The following is a 19,711-nucleotide window of genomic DNA, read 5'->3' as shown; positions in this document are numbered from 1 at the left end:
CATGACGCTTTTTGAATTATGGTTTTCTCAGGGTATATGCCCAGTAGTGGGATTGCTGGGTCGTATGGTAGTTCTATTTGTAGTTTTTTAAGGAACCTCCATACTGTTCTCCATAGTGGCTGAACCAATTCACATTCCCACCAGCAGTGCAAGAGTGTTCCCTTTTCTCCACACCCTCTCCAGCATTTATTGTTTCTAGATTTTTTGATGATGGCCATTCTGACAGGTGTGAGATTATATCTCATTGTAATTTTGATTTGCATTTCTCTAATGATTAATGATGTTGAGCATTCTTTCATGTGTTTGTTGGCAGTCTGTATATCTTCTTTGGAGAAATGTCTATTTAGGTCTTCTGCCCATTTTTTGACTGGGTTGTTTGTTTTTTTGTTATTGAGTTGCATGAGCTGCTTATAAATTTTGGAAATTAATCCTTTGTCAGTTGCTTCATTTGCAAATATTTTCTCCCATTCTGAGGGTTGTCTTTTGGTCTTGTTTATGGTTTCCTTTGCTGTGCAAAAGCTTTTAAGTTTCATTAGGTCCCATTTGTTTATTTTTGTTTTTATTTCCATTTCCCTAGGAGGTGGGTCAAAAAGGATCTTGCTGTGATTTATGTCATAGAGCGTTCTGCCTATGTTTTTCTCTAAGAGTTTGATAGTGTCTGGTCTTACATTTAGGTCTTTAATCCATTTTGAGCTTATTTTTGTGTATGGTGTTAGGGAGTTATCTGATCTCATACTGATTGGAGTTACTTTTAATTAACTTACTTGAAGTGATTAATGTAAAAATTTAGGAAAGTTGCCTTCCAGAAAACACATAAGTGTCTGAGGATTCTGACAATTATCTTCTAATTCTCTTGGGAATATAAAGTGTGTGGGTAACCTGAATATTAAGAGACAGGAACCGTCTGACAATTGGAAGGCTGCAGTTGAAATGCATCCCTGTTAAAATCAGTGGGTCAAAAAAGCAACTGGAAATTATGTGTCCGTAAGGAAATGTAGACGTTAGTATAAATAACAACGGCAGAGTGGATGTTCCAAGAGGGTTTTAAAAAGCAGTTGGTTCAGAAGTTAGTTGTACCAGGACTGGAAAGGACAATGATAATGGCAAAGTTTTAAAACTTTCTTTTGAAAGTTTGACAGTGAGCTGAGAGGATGGGAAGGAAGTGAGAAACTCTTTCCCCAAATCTCCAATAGGATATGCCCTTCCTAAATTCACTTTTATGTTTCATGTAAAAATTCTTTTAGTAAGATGAATATTTCTTTAGTTAGATGATGTGGTTAAAGCAATTATTCCTCTTCAGACCTGCCAAAAATTCATACTAATAGTTAATAACATGCTGAATGAATATTTTAAAAACTGCATTTGAGAAACCTCAACTCATAACTTAAGAAAAGTTTTCAGTAAGCAGTGGCAGGGAATCACTGCAGACACTCACAGAAGAGAAGCAATAAAAATTGGTCTGTCACCTAGAGGGGTGGGATAGGGAGGGTGGGAGGGAGACGCAAGAGGGAGGAGATATGGGGATACATGTATATGTATAGCTGATTCACTTTGTCATACAGCAGAAACTAACACACCATTGTAAAGCAATTATACTCCAATAAAGATGTTAAAAAAAAAAATCGGTCTGTTAAAATAAAACCAAGCAGGATCAGAGACAGTGTATAGTGTCATTAGATTCTTAGCTCATTAGATTATCTTGGCTGGCTCTATACTTAGATGAACCATGTTGCTTGCTTTGGGGCCTCCAGGCAAACCTTATGTGGCAAGAGTTGAGGTCTGAATACATTTTCAGTACACTGCTTCATGTTATTTCTTCTGACATTTGGCCATCCCCCAAACAATCTCTAGTACGTTTCATCAATGCCTTCATTTTCCTTTTGTAATACTTAATAACTTCTTTGGGTTGCTTTCTATTTAAGCAATTTCCCCACATCCAAGAGCAAGGAAATCCTTGAAAAAGGAAAGTTTAGCCCTCTTAAAGACTCAGACAATGTATCTTTGTAGGTCAAAGAAAATGTGGGGGGAGGTGGGTAGGCATCATCGTAACTCATTCCAAGCCAGCGTTTTCACTCATCTTTTCCTTTCCTATAAATAAAATTAAGTTTTGGGAAAAGGATTTAGAAAAATATTTGAATAAAAATTTTGTCCCAAGCCCTATACCTCCTCTTCCTCCCAGCCAGAGGCCACCCAGGGACTTGATTGATGTTCTCTATTGGAGAAGTCTGAAGGAATACACTTGGATAGCTTAAGTGTATCTGCTTTAGTAGGTAACATTTCCGGGCCACACAGAAATGGAACTAGTTTTCTGGGTGCGCCTCCAAGTTGACCAACTTGGAAAGTAATTAGCGGTGAGGCTTAGAGAATGCTACTTTAACTCCTCTGGGTCTTCTGTTCCCTCTAACTAAAATAAGAGGGCAGATTAGATGTTCTCAAAGGTGGTTCTAAATGAAGATCTTTCAAGCTTGACCCTACTTCCATTTTGGACTGGATAATTCTTTGTTGCGGTGGGCTGTCCTATGCATTGTAGGATGTTTAGCTGCATTCCTGGCCTTTACCCATGCCAGTAGCATCTTCCCTAGTCTTAACACCCAAAATTGTCTCCAGACTTTGCCAAATGTCCCCTGTGGATAGATTGTCAGATAAAAATACAGGATGCTAGTTAAATTTGAATATAAGATAAAGAATGAATAATTTTAAAATATGTTTGGGGCTTCCCTGGTGGCACAGAAGTTAAGAATTCAGCCTACCAATGCAGGGGATATGGATTCGAGCCCTGGTCCGGGAAGAGCCCACACGCCGTGGAGCAACTAAGCCTGTGTGCCACAACTACTGAGCCTGCACTCTGGAGACCGTGAGCCACAACTACTGAATCTGTGTGCCACAACTACTGAAGCCCGTGTGCAGTAACGAAGACCCAACACAGTCAAAGATAAAATAAATAAATAAATAAATTTAAAAACAAACAAAAAGAAAAGGCATGAGAGCGTGCATTTAAAAAAATATATGTTTGTCTGAAATGTTGAATGGGACATATTTATATTAAAAACTTATTTTGATCATGTTGAAGAATATGTTCTGACCTGGTAAATATCAGAATGTTCAAGCCATTGGTCCCTGGAATCAGACCTGGATTCATACCCATCTCTTCTCAGCTTTGTGTCTAGGGCAATCTGTCTAACTTCTCTAAGCCCCAGTTCATACCTACCTTTTAAAGTTGTTGTGGGGATTAAATAAATTATTTTACATGAAGCGCTTATTTGAAAAAACCTTTTTTGTTGTTCTTTATCTAAAATTCAAATTTAACCAAGCATTCAGTATTTTCATTTGCTGAGTCTGACAACAGTATCTGGGGAGCAAAATCACTTCCCCCCTCCTTTTATTGAAAATCTCTGTTCTAGTAAAAAATTTAATGAAGATGTGGTTCTATTCTCCCTGAAGTTTTCTGGATTAATTATAGGGATAGGCCAGACATCCGTTAGATTAGATTTTTGGAAATGTCCCTATTTAGTTAATTTTGCATTCATAGAAATACCTTTTCTAAAAAAGAATATTTTTCAACATTGTTAATATAGGGATGTCAGACAGTGACCATTCCTTTTGATCACTGTTGATTTTCCTCCGGGAAGACTAAGTGTATGCCGAGGGCATTGTCAAAATTGGGGTGGGTGGGGGAGAGAGAGAGAGAGAGAGAGAGAGGAGAGAGGAGAGAGGGAGGGAAGGAGGAGAGAATATGAATATGAGAAAGAGAGAAAGATTTTGTTTGAATTAGATATTTTTTTAAAAGTACCAGTGTAGAAGTAGACGCCATGTGAGAAGTTATAACTTTGTTAAACTTATTTTGAATTCCATACGGGAGTAAGGTGAAGGATAATCTTGTCAGTGCTGAGGGCATGTGGAGTTTTTAACCCTGTCTTGCTTTGGGGACATTTCCCCCTACATCAGCCATAACCGGAAGTTGAGGCATTGCCCCCGGAACCTGCCTCCTTCTCTTTTCTACTCCAAGCTCTTGACGAGTTGTATGGAGAGAGCAGGGTACTGTAATGAAGTGTGCGTGTGGGGAAGGGGATGATCAAATGAAACAGAGGTTTAAGTACATGTCTTTGTATTGTGCCAAACTTGAGACACTGCTTTTTCAACTTGAACCCAACTCATTTCACCAATTTAGGATTCTGGCAGTTTTTTTCATCGGGATTTCCCATCTTCATGAAAGCAGGGGGCGTTGAAGATGCAGCATAAAAATGAGGGAAGTTGGAACTGGTGAGCCATGGCAGTGATAACTGTAAGCCCGAGTGCTTGTTGGTACTGAAGAGTAAAGTGTATTTTGTCACTGTTATCGATAGAGATTTTTTTCAGTGCTTACAATAGGCATGGGATCAAACATGGAAGGACATGCTGAACAGCATAAAATTGCTCCTGTCTTTTACAAACTTCCAAGTCATTTAGGAAAAGAATACATGCAGACAGAGAAAAGGTAGAAAAAGAAAACAAAATATATGCTAAATGCCAAAAGATTGTTCATACGTTTGGTGTTACACGAGTTGAGAAGAGGAGATTCCACTTTATTCTCGTAGAGGGTGGCTCACCCTCAGCAGTGTTGACATTTTGGGCTGTAGAAGTCTTTGTCATGGGGACTGACCAATGCATTATAGGATGTTTAGCAGCATCCCTGACCCTTACTCATAGAAGCCCATTGTGATCATCAAAAATGTCCCCAGACATTGCCAAATGTCCCCTGGGGAAGAAAAATTGCCCTGGCTAGGAACCACTGGTCTAGTAGTGTGTGGGAAAGCTTCCTAAAAGAGAGAGCGTTTGAGCCGGGCTGGGAGGATGGGTAAGGTTTTGAAAGAAAAAGGTAGTGACAGAGGAGAGCATTTTAGGTGAGGGAGATGGCGTGAATAAAGATGCCAAGGTGGAAAATCAAGTCAGTTTGGAGTATAGTAGGCAGATGAGTTTAATTAGAGTTACTGTCCCTGTGGGGAATAGAACGTATTTTAAGAATAAAACATATTTAGTGATTCTGCCTATGCCCACTGCACCTGAAACTGTCTTGACCTTAGTAGCTGTTCAGTAATTAATTGGTGATTTGATGCAAAAAGTAATCTGTATCAAGATTATAAAAAGCCTTGCGTGAAAGTCTAAAAGATTTAAACTTTTTTTTTTTTTTTTTTTTCTGGTGGGCAATGGACAGCCCTTGAATGTTCTTTGAGCAGGAATGACATAATCTTGAGAAAGTCAAGCTGTTCTGGAGTCAGTTGTCTGATTGGTGAGATAAAGGAGTTGGAATTGAGTGTAGTAATAGCAACCAGCTTTAAAAAACCTTTCTGCTTCAAATTTATCAAACACCTTTGCCTACGTTTTCTAAATTGGTTGCCTCCCAAAATCCAATATTAACTACAGAAAATTTTTCTTCTCTAGTTATTTTTCTTCCCAACTAACACTGGTGCTCAGACATTGCAGTGGAAATGGGCTTTGAATACATTTCATGCTAAGAAAAAAACTCCCACAGCTTTATTTTCTTCACCCCTCAAGATGTGATGTCATTAGCGGGCCCGGGCGGCTGGTTCACCTCATGGGCAAGATTAAGTTGAGCAGCGCTCTGTCCTTGGCAGGGAGGAGCGTGAACCTGGGCTCCTTTCTGTGTCTGGGATCAGGGTTGAAGGCATTTCCTTGTGTCCCCTCAGATGAATAAGTGGCAGTGTACAAGCCTTAAAAGAGCTGTCTGTCATATGAATTTGGCATTTACCCTCCACAATCTCTTGAAAGTCTGTTTGTGGTACCACAGGATGAGTCGTTGACCACTCTGTTCTTTCCATTCCCAAAGAGGCCAGACAGTTTTCTCTCTAATGTTCCCACACCCCAGGTGCTCTTTTTATTTACCGCAGGATCTGATCTGGTCCTGTGGAGAAACTGCATAATTTACTGTTATGAGGTAATACACAGCTCGTCTTTCTCTGTCCCCAACACCCCAAACAAACTTCTCTTGTTCCTTGCATTTCTCAACGTCTGACTGATGTTAGGACAAAGATGAGAATAAATTAGTTGAATCAACAAAAATGGGATTTGGGTAATTAGGAGAAAACACAGCTATGGCTAAAAGTGGTTTCTATTAATTCAAAACATTGGCAAGCAAAAGATTATCAATGTGTTCTAGATCTGGTCATCACGAAATCAGGCTTATGGTAGAAATGTTTCTCATGAGAAGAAAAAACAGTAGGCTTCGTGGAATTCAATTCAATTTCTTGAGTTGAGTCTGTGATTTCAGTCGGCAGCCTTCCATACAGTTGTTCGTTGCTATTACTATTCGTGGTAGGCAGAACGGCCCTCCCAGAGATGTCTACACCTTAAGCCCTGGCTCCCGTGAGTATGTTATGTTATAAGGCAAAAGAGAGTTTGCAGATGTAATTAAGGTTATGGACCTTAAGTTGGGGAGATTATCTTGGATCATTCAGGTGGACGTAACCTAATCCCATGCATCTTTAAAAGCAGAGAAGTTTTTTCCAACTGGAGGCAAGAGATGCAGCAAAAGAAGTCAGAGAAAGTCCAAGTGTGAGAAGGATTCAGTGCACTGCTACTGGTACTGAGATGTAGGGAGCCAGGTGCAAGAATCAAAGAGGGGCCTCTAGGTGGTAAGGCCTCCCAGTGGACACCCAGCAAAGGAACAGGGACCCCAGTCCTACCAATTCAAGAAACTGGATGCTGCCAACAACCTGAATAAGTTTGGAAGCGGATTCTTGCCCAGAACTTCCAGTAAGGAGTACAGCCATGCCGACACCTTGATTTTATTCTTGTGAGACTCTAAACAGAAGACCCATCTGAACTACACTGTACCCAGATTTCTGACCCAAAAGCTGTGAGCTAATAAATGAATGTTGTTTTGAGCCAGTAAATTTTATGTTAAATCTGTCATGGCAGTAATAGAAAATGAATACATTTTTCTTGGTCATTGTTTCTGTCTTCCTTACTTCATTACATTGTCACAATTTACTATGGATTTGGATCACGTATGACACGGCACCAATTATCAGGCTCCAACACTAGACTGTAAGCTTTTGATGGCATGGATATTTTTCTCTCTTTTTAAAATTTCACCTGTCTGTCCCTAGCACTTCAAACAGTGTCTAATACACATGCTCTGTGCTCAAAAGATATTTCTTGAGTGACTGAATAGGGCAACAAAAGATTTTTCAATATTATCCCTTCCCTGGTGGAGTTTAAAAATCCAGTTAAGGCATCAAAATCTCAAAGTAAAAAAAGAACCCAAAAAACAGGACAATAAAATTTAAGTACAAAATGAGAGATATAGACAATAGATACTCTAGACTTCTAGTGGAATAGAGGTTGCAGTGCCTTGAGGTGGAGAAAGATTTCATGGAGGAGTTAGGCCTTCAAGTAAGAAGAGAACTTAAGGAAGCAAAGCAGAAGGAGAAGGACAGGAGAAAAAGAGACAGCCCCCAAACTCTACACAGAGTAATTCCAGATGACCAGGTGGTGTGTGAACTAGTCTTGGTTTAAGCATGGTGGGAAGACATGCTGCACATGCCTTGCTGGAAATTACGGTGCATGTTTTATAGTACACTACAGCTACCATTCAGGACCGGAATTTCAGTCATCGACATTCTTTGTCAGTCCTGTCATTCTTCTATTTGTGCCTTTCTCTCATAACATGACATTTTCATATTTAATGGTGTCATCTTACTTTTAAAAAATAAATTTGAATGCAAAAGTAATATATGTTCAGTCTAGACTTCTTGGGAAAAAAATGAGCATAGAGAAAAAAATCATATACATTTTCACCACTGATAAGTAACTGCTGAACAGTTTGATGTACTTTATAAATTCTGTCCTTTTGAATAATTTACCTACTATATTCACAAAATTAGCATTATACTGAAGATACAGTTTAGAGCTAATTCTTGTTTTATGAATTAATAAATAAGCCATAACTTATCAATAAACCAGTCATAATTTATTTAATAATTTCCACACTATTGGTCATCTAAATTATCTCTAATGTTTTGGGATTTGGAATCTAATACTATTATTAAAACATTGACAAAAATCCTTGTCAATCAATTTCTGGTTGCATCTCTAATTATATCTTAAGGAAAGCATCCCAGAAGTTGGGATTATTGGATCCAAATGAATGACTATTTTGAAGGCTGTTTATACAATTTGTCAAATTACTTTGCAGAAAGAAAAGGAGGAGTTTGTTGTATATACTGCCTCATATCAATAACTCATTTTCATGAGTTATGTGTAAGAGTGCTCATCTCACCATATCCTCACCAACATTTAGTTTTCAAACTCTATCTCTGTTAATGGTATTTCCTTGTTGTTCTGTTGTAAATTTCACTAGTTTTCTAAATGTACTTTTGTATATGTATGAAGTTAAATATATTTTCATGTTAGAAGAGAAGTTCATTTATCCTCTTTGTGAATCACCTATTGATACCTTTGCCTACATTTTTAAAAATTAATTAATTTATTTATATTTGGCTGCGTTGGTCTTTTTTGCTGCAAGAAGGCTTTCTCTAGTTGCAGCGAGAGAGGGCTACTCTTCATTGGGGCGTGCGGGCTTCTCATTGCGGTGGCTTCTCTTGTTGCAGAGCACAGGCTCTAGGCAAGTGAGTTTCAGTAGTTGTGGCCTGCGGTCTCAGTAGTTGTGGCTCACAAGCTCTAGAGCACAGGCTCAGTAGTTGTGGCACACGGGCTTAGTTGCTCCACAGCATGTGGGATCTTCCCAGACCAGGGTTCGAACCCGTGTCCCCTGAGTTGGCAGGCGGATTCTTTTTTTTTTTTCTTAAACACCTTTATTGGAATATAATTGCTTTACAATGGTGTGTTAGTTGCTGCTTTATAACAAAGTGAATCAGTTATACATGTACATATGTCCCCATATCTCTTCCCTCTTGTGTCTCCCTCCCTCCCACCCTCCCTATTCCACCCCTCTAGGTGGTCACAAAGCCCTGAGCTGATCTCCCTGTGCTATGCGGCTGCTTCCCACTAGCGACCTATTTTACATTTCGTAGTGTATATATGTCCATGCCACTCTCTCACTTTGTCCCAGCTTACCCTTCCCCCTCCCCATATCCTCAAGTCCATTCTCTAGTAGGTCTGTGCCTTTATTACCGTCTTGTCCCTAGGTTCTTCATTACCATTTTTCTTTTTTTTTTTTAGATTCCATATATATGTGTTAGCATACGGTATTTGTTTTTCTCTTTCTGACTTACTTCACTCTGTATGACAGACTCTAGGTCCATCCACCTCACTACAAATAACTGAATTTTGTTTCTTTTTATGGCTGAATAATATTCCATTGTATATATGTGCCACATTTTCTTTATCCATTCATCTGTTGATGGACACTTAGGTTGCTTTCATGTCCTGGCTATTGTATATAGAGCTGCACTGAACATTTTGGTACATGACTCTTTTTGAATTGTGGTTTTCTCAGGGCATATGCCCAGTAGTGGGATTGCTGGGTCATATGGTAGTTCTATTTTTAGTTTTTTAAGGAACCTCCATACTATTCTCCAAAGTGGCTGTATCAATTTACATTCCCACCAACAGTGCAAGAGTGTTCCCTTTTCTCCACACCCTTTCCAGCATTTATTGCTTGCAGATTTTTTTTTATGATGGCCATTCTGACCAGTGTGAGATGATATTGCATTGTAGTTTTGATTTGCATTTCTCTAATGATTAATGATGTTGAGCATTCTTTCATGTGTTTGTTGGCAATCTGCATATCTTCTTTGGAGAAATGTCTATTTAGATCTTCTGCCCACTTTTGGATTGGGTTGTTTGTTTTTTTGATTTTGAGCTGCATGAGCTGCTTATGAATTTTGGAGGTTAATCCTTTGTCAGTTGCTTCATTTGCAAATATTATCTCCCATGCTGAGAATTGTCTTTTCTTCTTGTTTAAGGTTTCCTTTGCTGTGCAGAAGCTTTTAAGTTTCATTAGGTCCCATTTGTTTATTTTTGTTTATATTTCCATTTCTCTAGGAGGTGGGTCAAAAAGGATCTTGCTGTTATTTATGTCATAGAGTGTTCTGCCTATGTTTTCCTCTAAGAGTTTGATAGTGTCTGGCCTTACATTTAGGTCTCTAATCCATTTTGAGTTTATTTTTGTGTATGGTGTTAGTGAGTGTTCTAATTTCATTCTTTTACATGTAGCTGTCCAGTCTTCCCAGCACCACTTATTGAAGAGGCTGTCTTTTCTCCATTGTATATTCTTGCCTCCTTTATCAAAGATAAGGTGACCATATGTGCGTGGGTTTATCTCTGGGCTTTCTATCCTGTTCCATTGATCTATATTTCTGTTTTTGTGCCAGTACCATATTGTCTTGATTACTGTAGCTTTGTAGTATAGTCTGAAGTCAGGGAGCCTGATTCCTCCAGCTCTGTTTTCCTTTCTCAAGATTGCTTTGGCTATTTGGGGTCTTTTGTATCCATACAAATTGTGAAATTTTTTTTCTAGTTCTGTGAAAAGTGCCAGTGGTAGTTTGATAGGTATTGCATCGAATCTGTAGATTGCTTTGGGTAGGAGAGTCATTTTCACAATTTTGATTCTTCCAATCCAAGAACATGGTATATCTCTCCATCTATTTGCATCATCTTTAATTTCTTTCATCAGTGTCTTATAATTTTCTTCATACAGATCTTTTGTCTCCTTAGGTATGTTTATTCCTAGATATTTTATTCTTTTTGTTGAAATGGTAAATGGGATTGTTTTCTTAATTTCACTTTCAGATTTTTCATCATTCGTGTATAGGAATGCAAGAGGTTTCTGTGCATTAATTTTGTATCCTGCTACTTTACCAAATTCATTGATTAGCTCTAGTAGTTTTCTGGTAGCATCTTTAGGATTCTCTATGTGTAGTATCATGTCATCTGCAGTGACAGCTTTACTTCTTCTTTTCCGATTTGGATTCATTTTATATCTTTTTCTTCTCTGATTGCTGTGGCTAAAACTTCCAAAACTATTTTGAATAAGAGTGGTGAGAGTGGGCAACCTTGTTTTGTTCCTGATCTTAGTGGAAATGCTTTCAGTTTTTCACCATTGAGACAATTTTTGCTGTGGGTTTGTCATATATGGCCTTTATTATGTTGAGGAAAGTCCCCTCTATGCCTACTTTCTGGAGGGTTTTTATCATAAATGGGTGTTGAATTTTGTCAAAAGCTTTCTCTGCATCTATTGAGATGATCATATGGTTTTTCTCCTTCAATTTGTTAATATGGTTTATCACATTGATTGATTTGTGTATATTGAAGAATCCTTGCATTTCTGGAATAAACCCCACTTGATCACGGTGTATGATCCTTTTAATGTGGTGTTGGATTCTGTTTGCTAGTATCTTGGTGAGGATTTTTGCATCTATGTTCATCAGTGATATTGGCCTGTAGTTTTCTTTCTTTGTGACATCTTTGTCTGGTTTTGGGATCAGGGTGATGGTGGCCTCATAGAATGAGTTTGGGAGTATTCCTCCCTCTGCTATATTTTGGAAGAGTTTGAGAAGGATAGATGTTAGCTCTTCTCTAAATGTTTGATAGAATTTGCCTGTGAAACCATCTGGTCCTGGGCTTTTGTTTGTTGGAAGATTTTTCATCAGTTTCAATTTCAGTGCTTGTGATTGGTCTGTTCATATTTTCTATTTCTTCCTGGTTCAGTCTCGGAAGGTTGTGCATTTCTAAGAATTTATGCATTTCTTCCAGGTTGTCCATTTTATTGGTATATAGTTGCTTGTAGTAATCTCTCATGATCCTTTGTATTTCAGCAGGCAGATTCGTAACCAATGCACCACCAGGGAAGTCCCTGCCTCCTTTTTTATATACTAGTGTTTTTGATTTATAAGAGCTCTTTATATATTATCATTAATTATTGATATTGTGATTATACTAATAATTAATCAGTATGTTAATGGCATATATTTATACATAGTACTTGCAAATAATGTTCCCATTTTATAGTTTGCTTTTGAATTTTGTTTATGTTTATGCAGCATCAAGATTTCAAAGTAATACCACAAAGTAAACAAGGCAAGTCAATGGCTTAAAAAAAAATTGTCCTCAAACATGTTTTCCTCTCACTCCCTGCCATCCAACTCTATCCCTGCTGCCCCAACATGGAACAGAAAGTCTACTAACGTTGGGACTTACATTACTTCCAAAGTGGTGTAAATTGATTACATTACTTATATCAACTAATTCTTGAATTCAAGAGGTGTTCTATAAATGCTTTATGATTGTTTAATAATCCCACCAATGAATTCTTTTTTAGAATAATTATATATAACAACTTAGCACTCAGAATTATGTGCATTTTGACCTGGAGTAATAGGTCTTAACTGGTTATCATATTGCTCTGAGTGAAATCACAGACTCCATTGATTATTTTGAATGAGTCGTAAACACTCATAACCTGAGTGTTTGAGTTAGATATAAGGCAGGAGTTGATATAGCCACTCACTCTAAGGAGTGGCTTTGGGACTGTCTTGGAATTTTTGCCACAGCAGTCAAATAAGCATCATTATTTCTTACACTTTTGTATTCTTGGTGAGCTTTGATCAGCCTTGTCTTTAGCCAGGCTACTTAGGCATCATTTTTAAAAGGATTCACTTGCTATCTAATTCATTCAAAGAATGAATCATGTTTCACTTTAAAAGAATTGAGAGCAGAAATGCCAAACCCATATTCTGTGACCAGGAACCCTGATCTATTAGTAGAGGTGGTTCGGGTGAAGTGTTGAGAATTCTGGGAATGTATTCAGGCTCAACAGCCAAAAAATGCCACAACCAATTAATGATCTGGGAGGAAAGTGTGACAAAACTCATGCTGTGTATTTACCAGCCCAGGTTAAAGGAAATGTAATTACTAATTTGAAAGTTGAAATACAAACTGATTTTCTAATTTATTTAGTTTCTGGCATGCTGTCTTTGAAGTAAAATTACAAAGACGTTTTTTCCTCATTTGTTTTAGGAGGTGTTACTCTATTTGTAGAGAACAGCTCTCTATGGAAAGAGTTTGATATTACAACTATTTTAATTTTTTTCTATTTGAAAAGTGTTGAAGAATCCTGAGAAAATTCCCTTTCTTCCATATTGACACCTGGTTTGATTTCCTCAAGAGCTCAGTCTTCAAAGAATTGGAAAAGAGGCCTGATTTTCATCTGTGACAATATCTGGGTCTGCGTAGGTTTTAAAATGCAGTTTTTTTTCAAGATGAAGATTTAGTCCACGTAACCTCACCTGGATGTTTAGCTGAGGGCACACCCAAAAGATCCTGAGTCATAGTTGTAAAATAAAGATCTTTTCAGAGCTTCCTTGATCAAAGCCCCATGTACCTGTAAAGCAGAAATAACTCCAGCTCCTTTTAGGCCTCATCATTAGCTTACAAAATTTACTATTCTCTATTCCCTAGACAACTAGCCTTCATCTTTTTTTTTTTTTTTTTGAGGTATGCGGGCCTCTCACCGTTGTGGCCTCTCCCGTTGCGGAGCACAGGCTCCGGACGCGCAGGCTCAGCGGCCATGGCTCACGGGCCCAGCCGCTCCGCAACATGTGGGATCTTCCCAGACCGGGGCACGAACCCGCGTCCCCTGCATCGGCAGGCGAACTCTCAACCACTGTGCCACCAGGGAAGCCCCTCTTCTGTATTCTTGATATTCTCTTTTTAAACAAGGTAATTTTGTGTTTTGTATTTTGACAATATCATCTTATTATTATTATTTATTTATTTTAATTAATTTATTTATTTTTAATTTTTTTTTGCGGTACGTGGGCCGTTCACTGCTGTGGCCTCTCCCGTTGCGGAACACAGGCTCCGGACGCGCAGGCTCAGCGGCCATGGCTCATGGGCCCAGCCGCTCCGCGGCATGTGGGATCTTCATGGACTGGGGCACGAACCCGCGTTCCCTGCATTGGCAGGCGGACTCTCAACCACTGCGCCACCAGGGAAGCCCTAGCCTTCATCTTTTAAATGAATATTTAAAATAATGTCAGCTTGATAAAGCAAATCTCAAGTCTACAAACCCAGTGGTGGAAAGCACTGCCCTTCCTCTTCACATGGTGGGTGGAACCCCAGGCCCACCCTACACCCCGCCCCCCTAGTTTCCCTCAATTGACAGTGACTTTATCCAAAGTTCTTAGATTTGAAAAAACAGTTCTTAGCTCTAGCTAACACGCATGGTGAGCTGCAGTTTTCATTGAAAATGCTTCCTGCCAATTAAAAACAAAGGAAGAAGATAATTGCAAATGATTTTCAGGGAATTAAGTTTAAGTTTCATTAAGTGTTTCTTGCCAGAAAAAGACAATTCTTTAAAGAAATCTAAAAATCTATTTTCATATGCATGTAGCAATTTTCTCTCTAATTTCCCTAACTACACTGAAACTGATTTTAGCTAAAACTACCTATAGGTTCTTAATTAACACTACACACATTTATAGACTAGCTGTGTTCACACCAGCTTTGTGCCCCAGTCATTCGTTTTCAGTTCTGACTAAACATCTCCTCAGAATAATATGCTACTCTTTTGGAGGCAAGTTGTCTCCTGCCTGAGGTTTGGTGACTTCATTTGATATGACACCAATGTTAACCAAGGAAATGAACATCGAACAGTAAAAAAACCAAAAGGGAAGGTATGTTAAATCATTGGGCAGACACTTGGCACCAGTAGAAGCAACTGGCTCCATTAGCTGGTCCAGGAAATGTGCCACATTGTGTGTAGAGAATCCAACTCCCCAAATTATAGAACTGGTAGAACGTTGTACACCGGGCTTACTTTGCTGGGTAACGTCATCCTTGGCTCAGATGCAATGAAAGATTCATCATCTTCCCAGGTGACGCTGGGGCAAACCAAGGTTTAGTCTCCTTTTATTGCCAGGGAGAGATTGATGGTTGTGGGTAGAAAACTATGTGAAAGTTGGCAGTTCTAGCTGGCTGGAGCTTTCAGGTTTGTCCAAGAGAAAGTCAAGGGTGCGAACCCAGGTAAACTAAATGTTTACAGCTATGGAAGCCACCGTGGATTTGAAACCACCGAGGTGCATAGTCCCATTCATAGACAGCATGCCATTCTCTACAGCCACAGTTTTCTCCGTGAATGACTATGAAACTTAGGTTAGCTCATTTAAGTTTGGGGCTAAACATGCAAGAGGACGATTTCACCAGGATAGGTAGATTTGTAAGATTCAGCAAAATAATGATCTTAACTAAATTGATGGGATCACACACTTTGTTGTTGTTAAGCACAAACAGATGAACTGTCCCAAAGGAATAAATGAAGAAAGTAAAATGTATTTGAAAAGAAGAATGTGCCGAAATATACTCTTAAGTATTTGTAGTGATCATAAGAAGAGTCATGACTTTGCAGGATGGAATCTGCAAATGTATAGGCCATGGGAACAAAGCAGTTTCATTTATTCACTATTTAGCAAATATCCTGTTGCCTACAATATGCAGACACTCTATTAGGTGCTAGGAGTAAAAATATTTAAAAACTTGGTTTCTGCTTTCAGGAAGTTCACACATAGGCAAATAAACATGGTAGTTGCCATAGTTATATGGGAACAACGTTCATGGAGAGTAAAGAAAGAAGCAGCTGAGTTTTCCTAAGGGACCCAAGGAAGAGAAAGCAATGCTTGAGTTGACACTTGAAGGAAGAGTGGGACGAATGGTGGGGATGAGAAGAGCAGTCCAGAGGCCTGGCGAAAGGGTGGTGTGTTCAGGAACAGAGCTGGACTTGGTTCTTTGAGGGCAAGGGCAGGAAGGGAATGCAGAGAGCTTGACAGGGTCTAGGTCATGTAGGACTGTAGGATTTGCTTCTGGGTAATAGCAAATTACTCAAGACTCTTGAGCAGAGGGGTGACACAAAGACACTTCTGTGTTAAATCTCTTTTTCTGAGAGCTCTGCAGAGTATGAGTCGGAGAGACTGACACTTGGGGGCGGGGTTGCGGAGCTGGGGGGAGAAGGGATCCAGGTAGGGGATGGAAGTCGGACCACACTGGCTACGGGCTTCCCTCTGGCAGCCCCATTCCTGTGCGTCTCAGCTCAGCCTTCTGCTGGGCTGAAAGTCAGTGGAATGCCATAAGCTCTGAGATCATATAAATAACACTTACACAATTATGGGTAATCCCAATAAAAAAAACTCTGGAGGGGAGGTGTACAAATTATCTTATATTTTGTTACCTAAAGTATTGTCGGATAGAACTTATGAAATTTTTTTCTCCACAAATGTACGCATACAGTAATGGTATGTGTAAGTCGAAATTCATTTAAACATGGACCTTTTAAAGTATGGGCAAATCTGTGGCAGTCACACACCGGAACAGGCCCATTTAAGCTCTGTGATTAATAAGGCAGTCTGATAGATAAAGTGTGTGGCTGAGGAAATGAGCTAGTGAGTGACAGGGGGACATCACTGCGTATGAGTGACTACAGAGTGACTTGAAGGGGCGGGGACACTATGACAAAAACTCCTGTGGGAGTTCACTCTATATGGGCTCATTTGCAGCTCGTGTACAAATGTCTCTGTTCAATTTGTTATTTGCATTTAACAATAATAAACAATGATACACTGTGTACCTGGCAAGTGCAGTAAGTAGGATCAAAGCTTACAGTGAATCAAATGTTGACAGCCGGTTCAACCAGAAAAGGGGAATATGAAAACTAGAGACCATCAAAGAACAGTTTTCTTTAAATTTCTGCATCTCATTTGGGAATCTCAACCTGTTTATTATTAACTGAACAAAGTGTATCTGAAAATTAGAGGCAAATAGTTGGTTTTTGATGGGGCCAGTGGTACATTTGGAAGAGAAGAAGCAGTAAACCAATTTTAATTTAGATTGGATCGACTATCAGAGAATTGTATTTGAGTCGTTATGTTCACCATTATTTGCATTGTTACCTCTACTGTTTATTGAGCACTTTCTACTTGCACGGCACTGTACGAAGCAGTCACCACTCACGATTTCATTTTGTCTCTCCAAAGCTCAAGGGGTAGTCAGAGGTTATTATAATCCCCATATTGCAGTAAAGCTGAGGCTTGGAGAGGTTGAACGGACTTTTTTCTCTATGGCTCACCTTAAATGTGAGAATGTTAGAGCAGAAAGAAACTTGAGGTCATCTATTTCATCAGAAACTTAGATGCTAAGCAGTCAGGCAGATAAGGTAACACCGAGACTCCATGCCTTATCCAACAAGGACAGCTGCTATTCAGTAGCAGCCTTTGTTGCCACATGGGAATGTAGGCTTATTGTTGCCGACCTTATAATTTTTAAAGAGAAATCAGGAATTTGGATTTGAATGCGTAAGTTCCCAATTTTTAAAGCATGCTGGGCAAACAAGGTACATCCAATGGCTATATCTGGGCAAAGGACCACCAGTTAGCAACTTCTAATTAAGTACGATCCCATTATTTTACAAATGAGACACAGAGAGGTGAAGAGAGCTGCCCAGTGTCACACAACAAGTCAGTGGTATAGCTGGGAATCTATGTGCAATACATATTTCTTCCATTTTTTTTCCCCTGAAATCATGTTAGATTACAAGTTACCAAAACATTTCTTTACATTTTTCAGAAAAATTTGAAGTATGTAGCTGGGGAAATGAGCTAGTGAGTGACAGGGAATAGATTGACTACAGATTTTTGAAAGGTATTTAGAAATTGTTTACTTCCTCAATATATTCTATTGAAAATTGACAGATAATGATAATGCTTTTGACATAAATATTTGCTTTCCCTTCTGCTGATTGCTTTGATTAATGACTTTATAAAGAGCTTTAAACAGTGTAATTTGGAGAATAGGACTTCTAAGAAAAACATGAGTTGATTTTTAATTTTTGTTTAATGGATGTTTCAGGAGCATAATGACTTCTAACTACAAATTTTCTAATAGTCTTCAATCTTCATTTAATCCGAAAACTGGAGAAATGAGTTAGGGAATCATTTTCCCAAATAATAAAGAAACTTTCCACTTTTATTTCAAGAGTTTTCATTGTGGACCACAACAATGATAGTGTCATTTTATAGCTTAACTGTTAACATTTTCTCCCTTCCTTGTTTCTCTAGTGGTAAAAAGATGGCTCTTACAGGAGCTCCTTGTTTCTCCATTCATCAGCTGGGTTGTCAAGGAATCCAAGAGGGGCTACTGCACTGATAGCACCAGCTAAAGATCCTGCATGTGTGCAGATATGGACATATGTGGATGAGGGTTTGGGGAAAGAATATAAGAGAAATGAAGTTGGAGAAGGGAGGAGGTTTCACTCTTCTATCACATCCATTTCTTTTTTTAAATTGAAGTATAGTTGATTTACAAAGTTGTGTTAATTTCTGCTATACAGCAAACTGATTCAGTTATACATATATATACATTTTCAATACTATTTTCTATTATGGTTTATAATGGAATATTGAATATAGTTCTCTGTTCTGTACAGTAGGACCTTGTTGTTTATCCATTCTAAATATAAAAGTTTACATCTGCTAACCCCAGCCTCCCACTCCAATCCTTCCCCCCACCTCCTTGGCAACTACCAGTCTGTTCTCTATGTCTGTAATCCTGTTTCTATTTAATAGATAGGTTCATTTGTGTCATATTTTAGATTCCACATATAAGTGATATCATATGTTATTTGTCTTTCTCTTTCTGACTTACTTCACTTAGTGTGATAATCTCTAGATCCATCCATGTTGCTGTAAATGACATTATTTCATTCTTTTTTTATGGCTGAGTAGTATTCCAATGTATATATGTACCACATCTTCTTTATCCATTCATCTGTCGATGGACATTTAGGTTGTTTCCATGTCTTGGCTATTGTGAATAGTGCAGCTGTGAACATAGGAGTGCATGTATCTTTTTGAATTATAGGTTTGTCTGGACATATGCCCAGGAGTGGGATTCCTGGGTCGTATGGTAGTTCTATTTTTAGTTTTTTTAAGGAACCTCCATACTGTTCTCCATAGTGGCTGCACCAATTTACATTCCCACCAACAGTGTAGAAGGGTTCCCTTTTCTCCACACCCCTCCAGCATTTGTTATTTGTAGACTTTTTTTTTTTTAATTCTTGCGGTACGCAGGCCTCTCACTGTCATGGCCTCTCGTGTTGCGGAGCACAGGCTCCGGACGCGCGGGCTCAGTGGCCATGGCTCACGGGCCCAGCTGCTCCACGGCATGTGGGACCTTCCCGGACAGGGGCACGAACCCATGTCCCCTGCATCGGCAGGCAGACTCTCAACCACTGTGCCACCAGGGAAGCCCCTATTTGTAGACTTTTTAATGCTGGCCATTATGACCCATATCACACCCATTTCTTAAAAGAAGTCAGGGGAGTCAAGAGTGACAAATTGCTGGGGTTGGAGGGGTTCTCAGTGGGCCCTCAACCACGTGGCCTCATGGAGGCATGAGATTCTTCATCGCAGGAAGCCAGTCCTGCCTGCCATTATACTTTGTAGACGGGTCTCAGCATTTCCCTGTTGCTGACTGTGTGGCTCTTAATAGTACGCATGTTACGTATCTCCAATAAGCTCAACCACAGTGAGACCTCTCTTCCTCTGCAACTTCCCCTTTACTTCCTGCACTATCAGGGGCCTGGCAGTAAACAGGCTGACTTGCCCTGAAGGTTGGGGAAGGCAGATGGAATCCTGAATTTCCAGGTTCTTAGGATTTTACTGACTTGGAATTAAGCATTTTAGTTCAGCTCATATCTTGTTTT

General features: G+C 39.2%; 1 protein-coding gene across 10 annotated transcripts in view; it reads left to right on the top strand.

The window, feature by feature from the left end:
- Positions 1-19,711, top strand: part of FILIP1 (filamin A interacting protein 1) — a 193,971-nt gene that overhangs the window by 45,204 nt on the left and 129,056 nt on the right. For 6 of the 10 annotated variants that reach the window (XM_073789363.1, XM_073789360.1, XM_073789364.1 and 3 more), the window contains one exon: positions 13,456-13,680. The exons of the other annotated variants lie outside the window; for them this stretch is intronic. In XM_073789363.1, coding sequence (XP_073645464.1) covers positions 13,558-13,680 — 123 coding nt within the window. In that variant the 5' untranslated portion in view covers positions 13,456-13,557. The remainder of the gene's footprint in view (positions 1-13,455; positions 13,681-19,711) is intronic. 10 annotated transcript variants of the gene reach the window in all.

The sequence above is a fragment of the Tursiops truncatus genome, chromosome 12 (assembly GCF_011762595.2).
Source record: "Tursiops truncatus isolate mTurTru1 chromosome 12, mTurTru1.mat.Y, whole genome shotgun sequence".
NCBI lineage: Eukaryota > Metazoa > Chordata > Mammalia > Artiodactyla > Delphinidae > Tursiops > Tursiops truncatus.
This window is presented reverse-complemented; position numbering and strand designations above follow the sequence as displayed.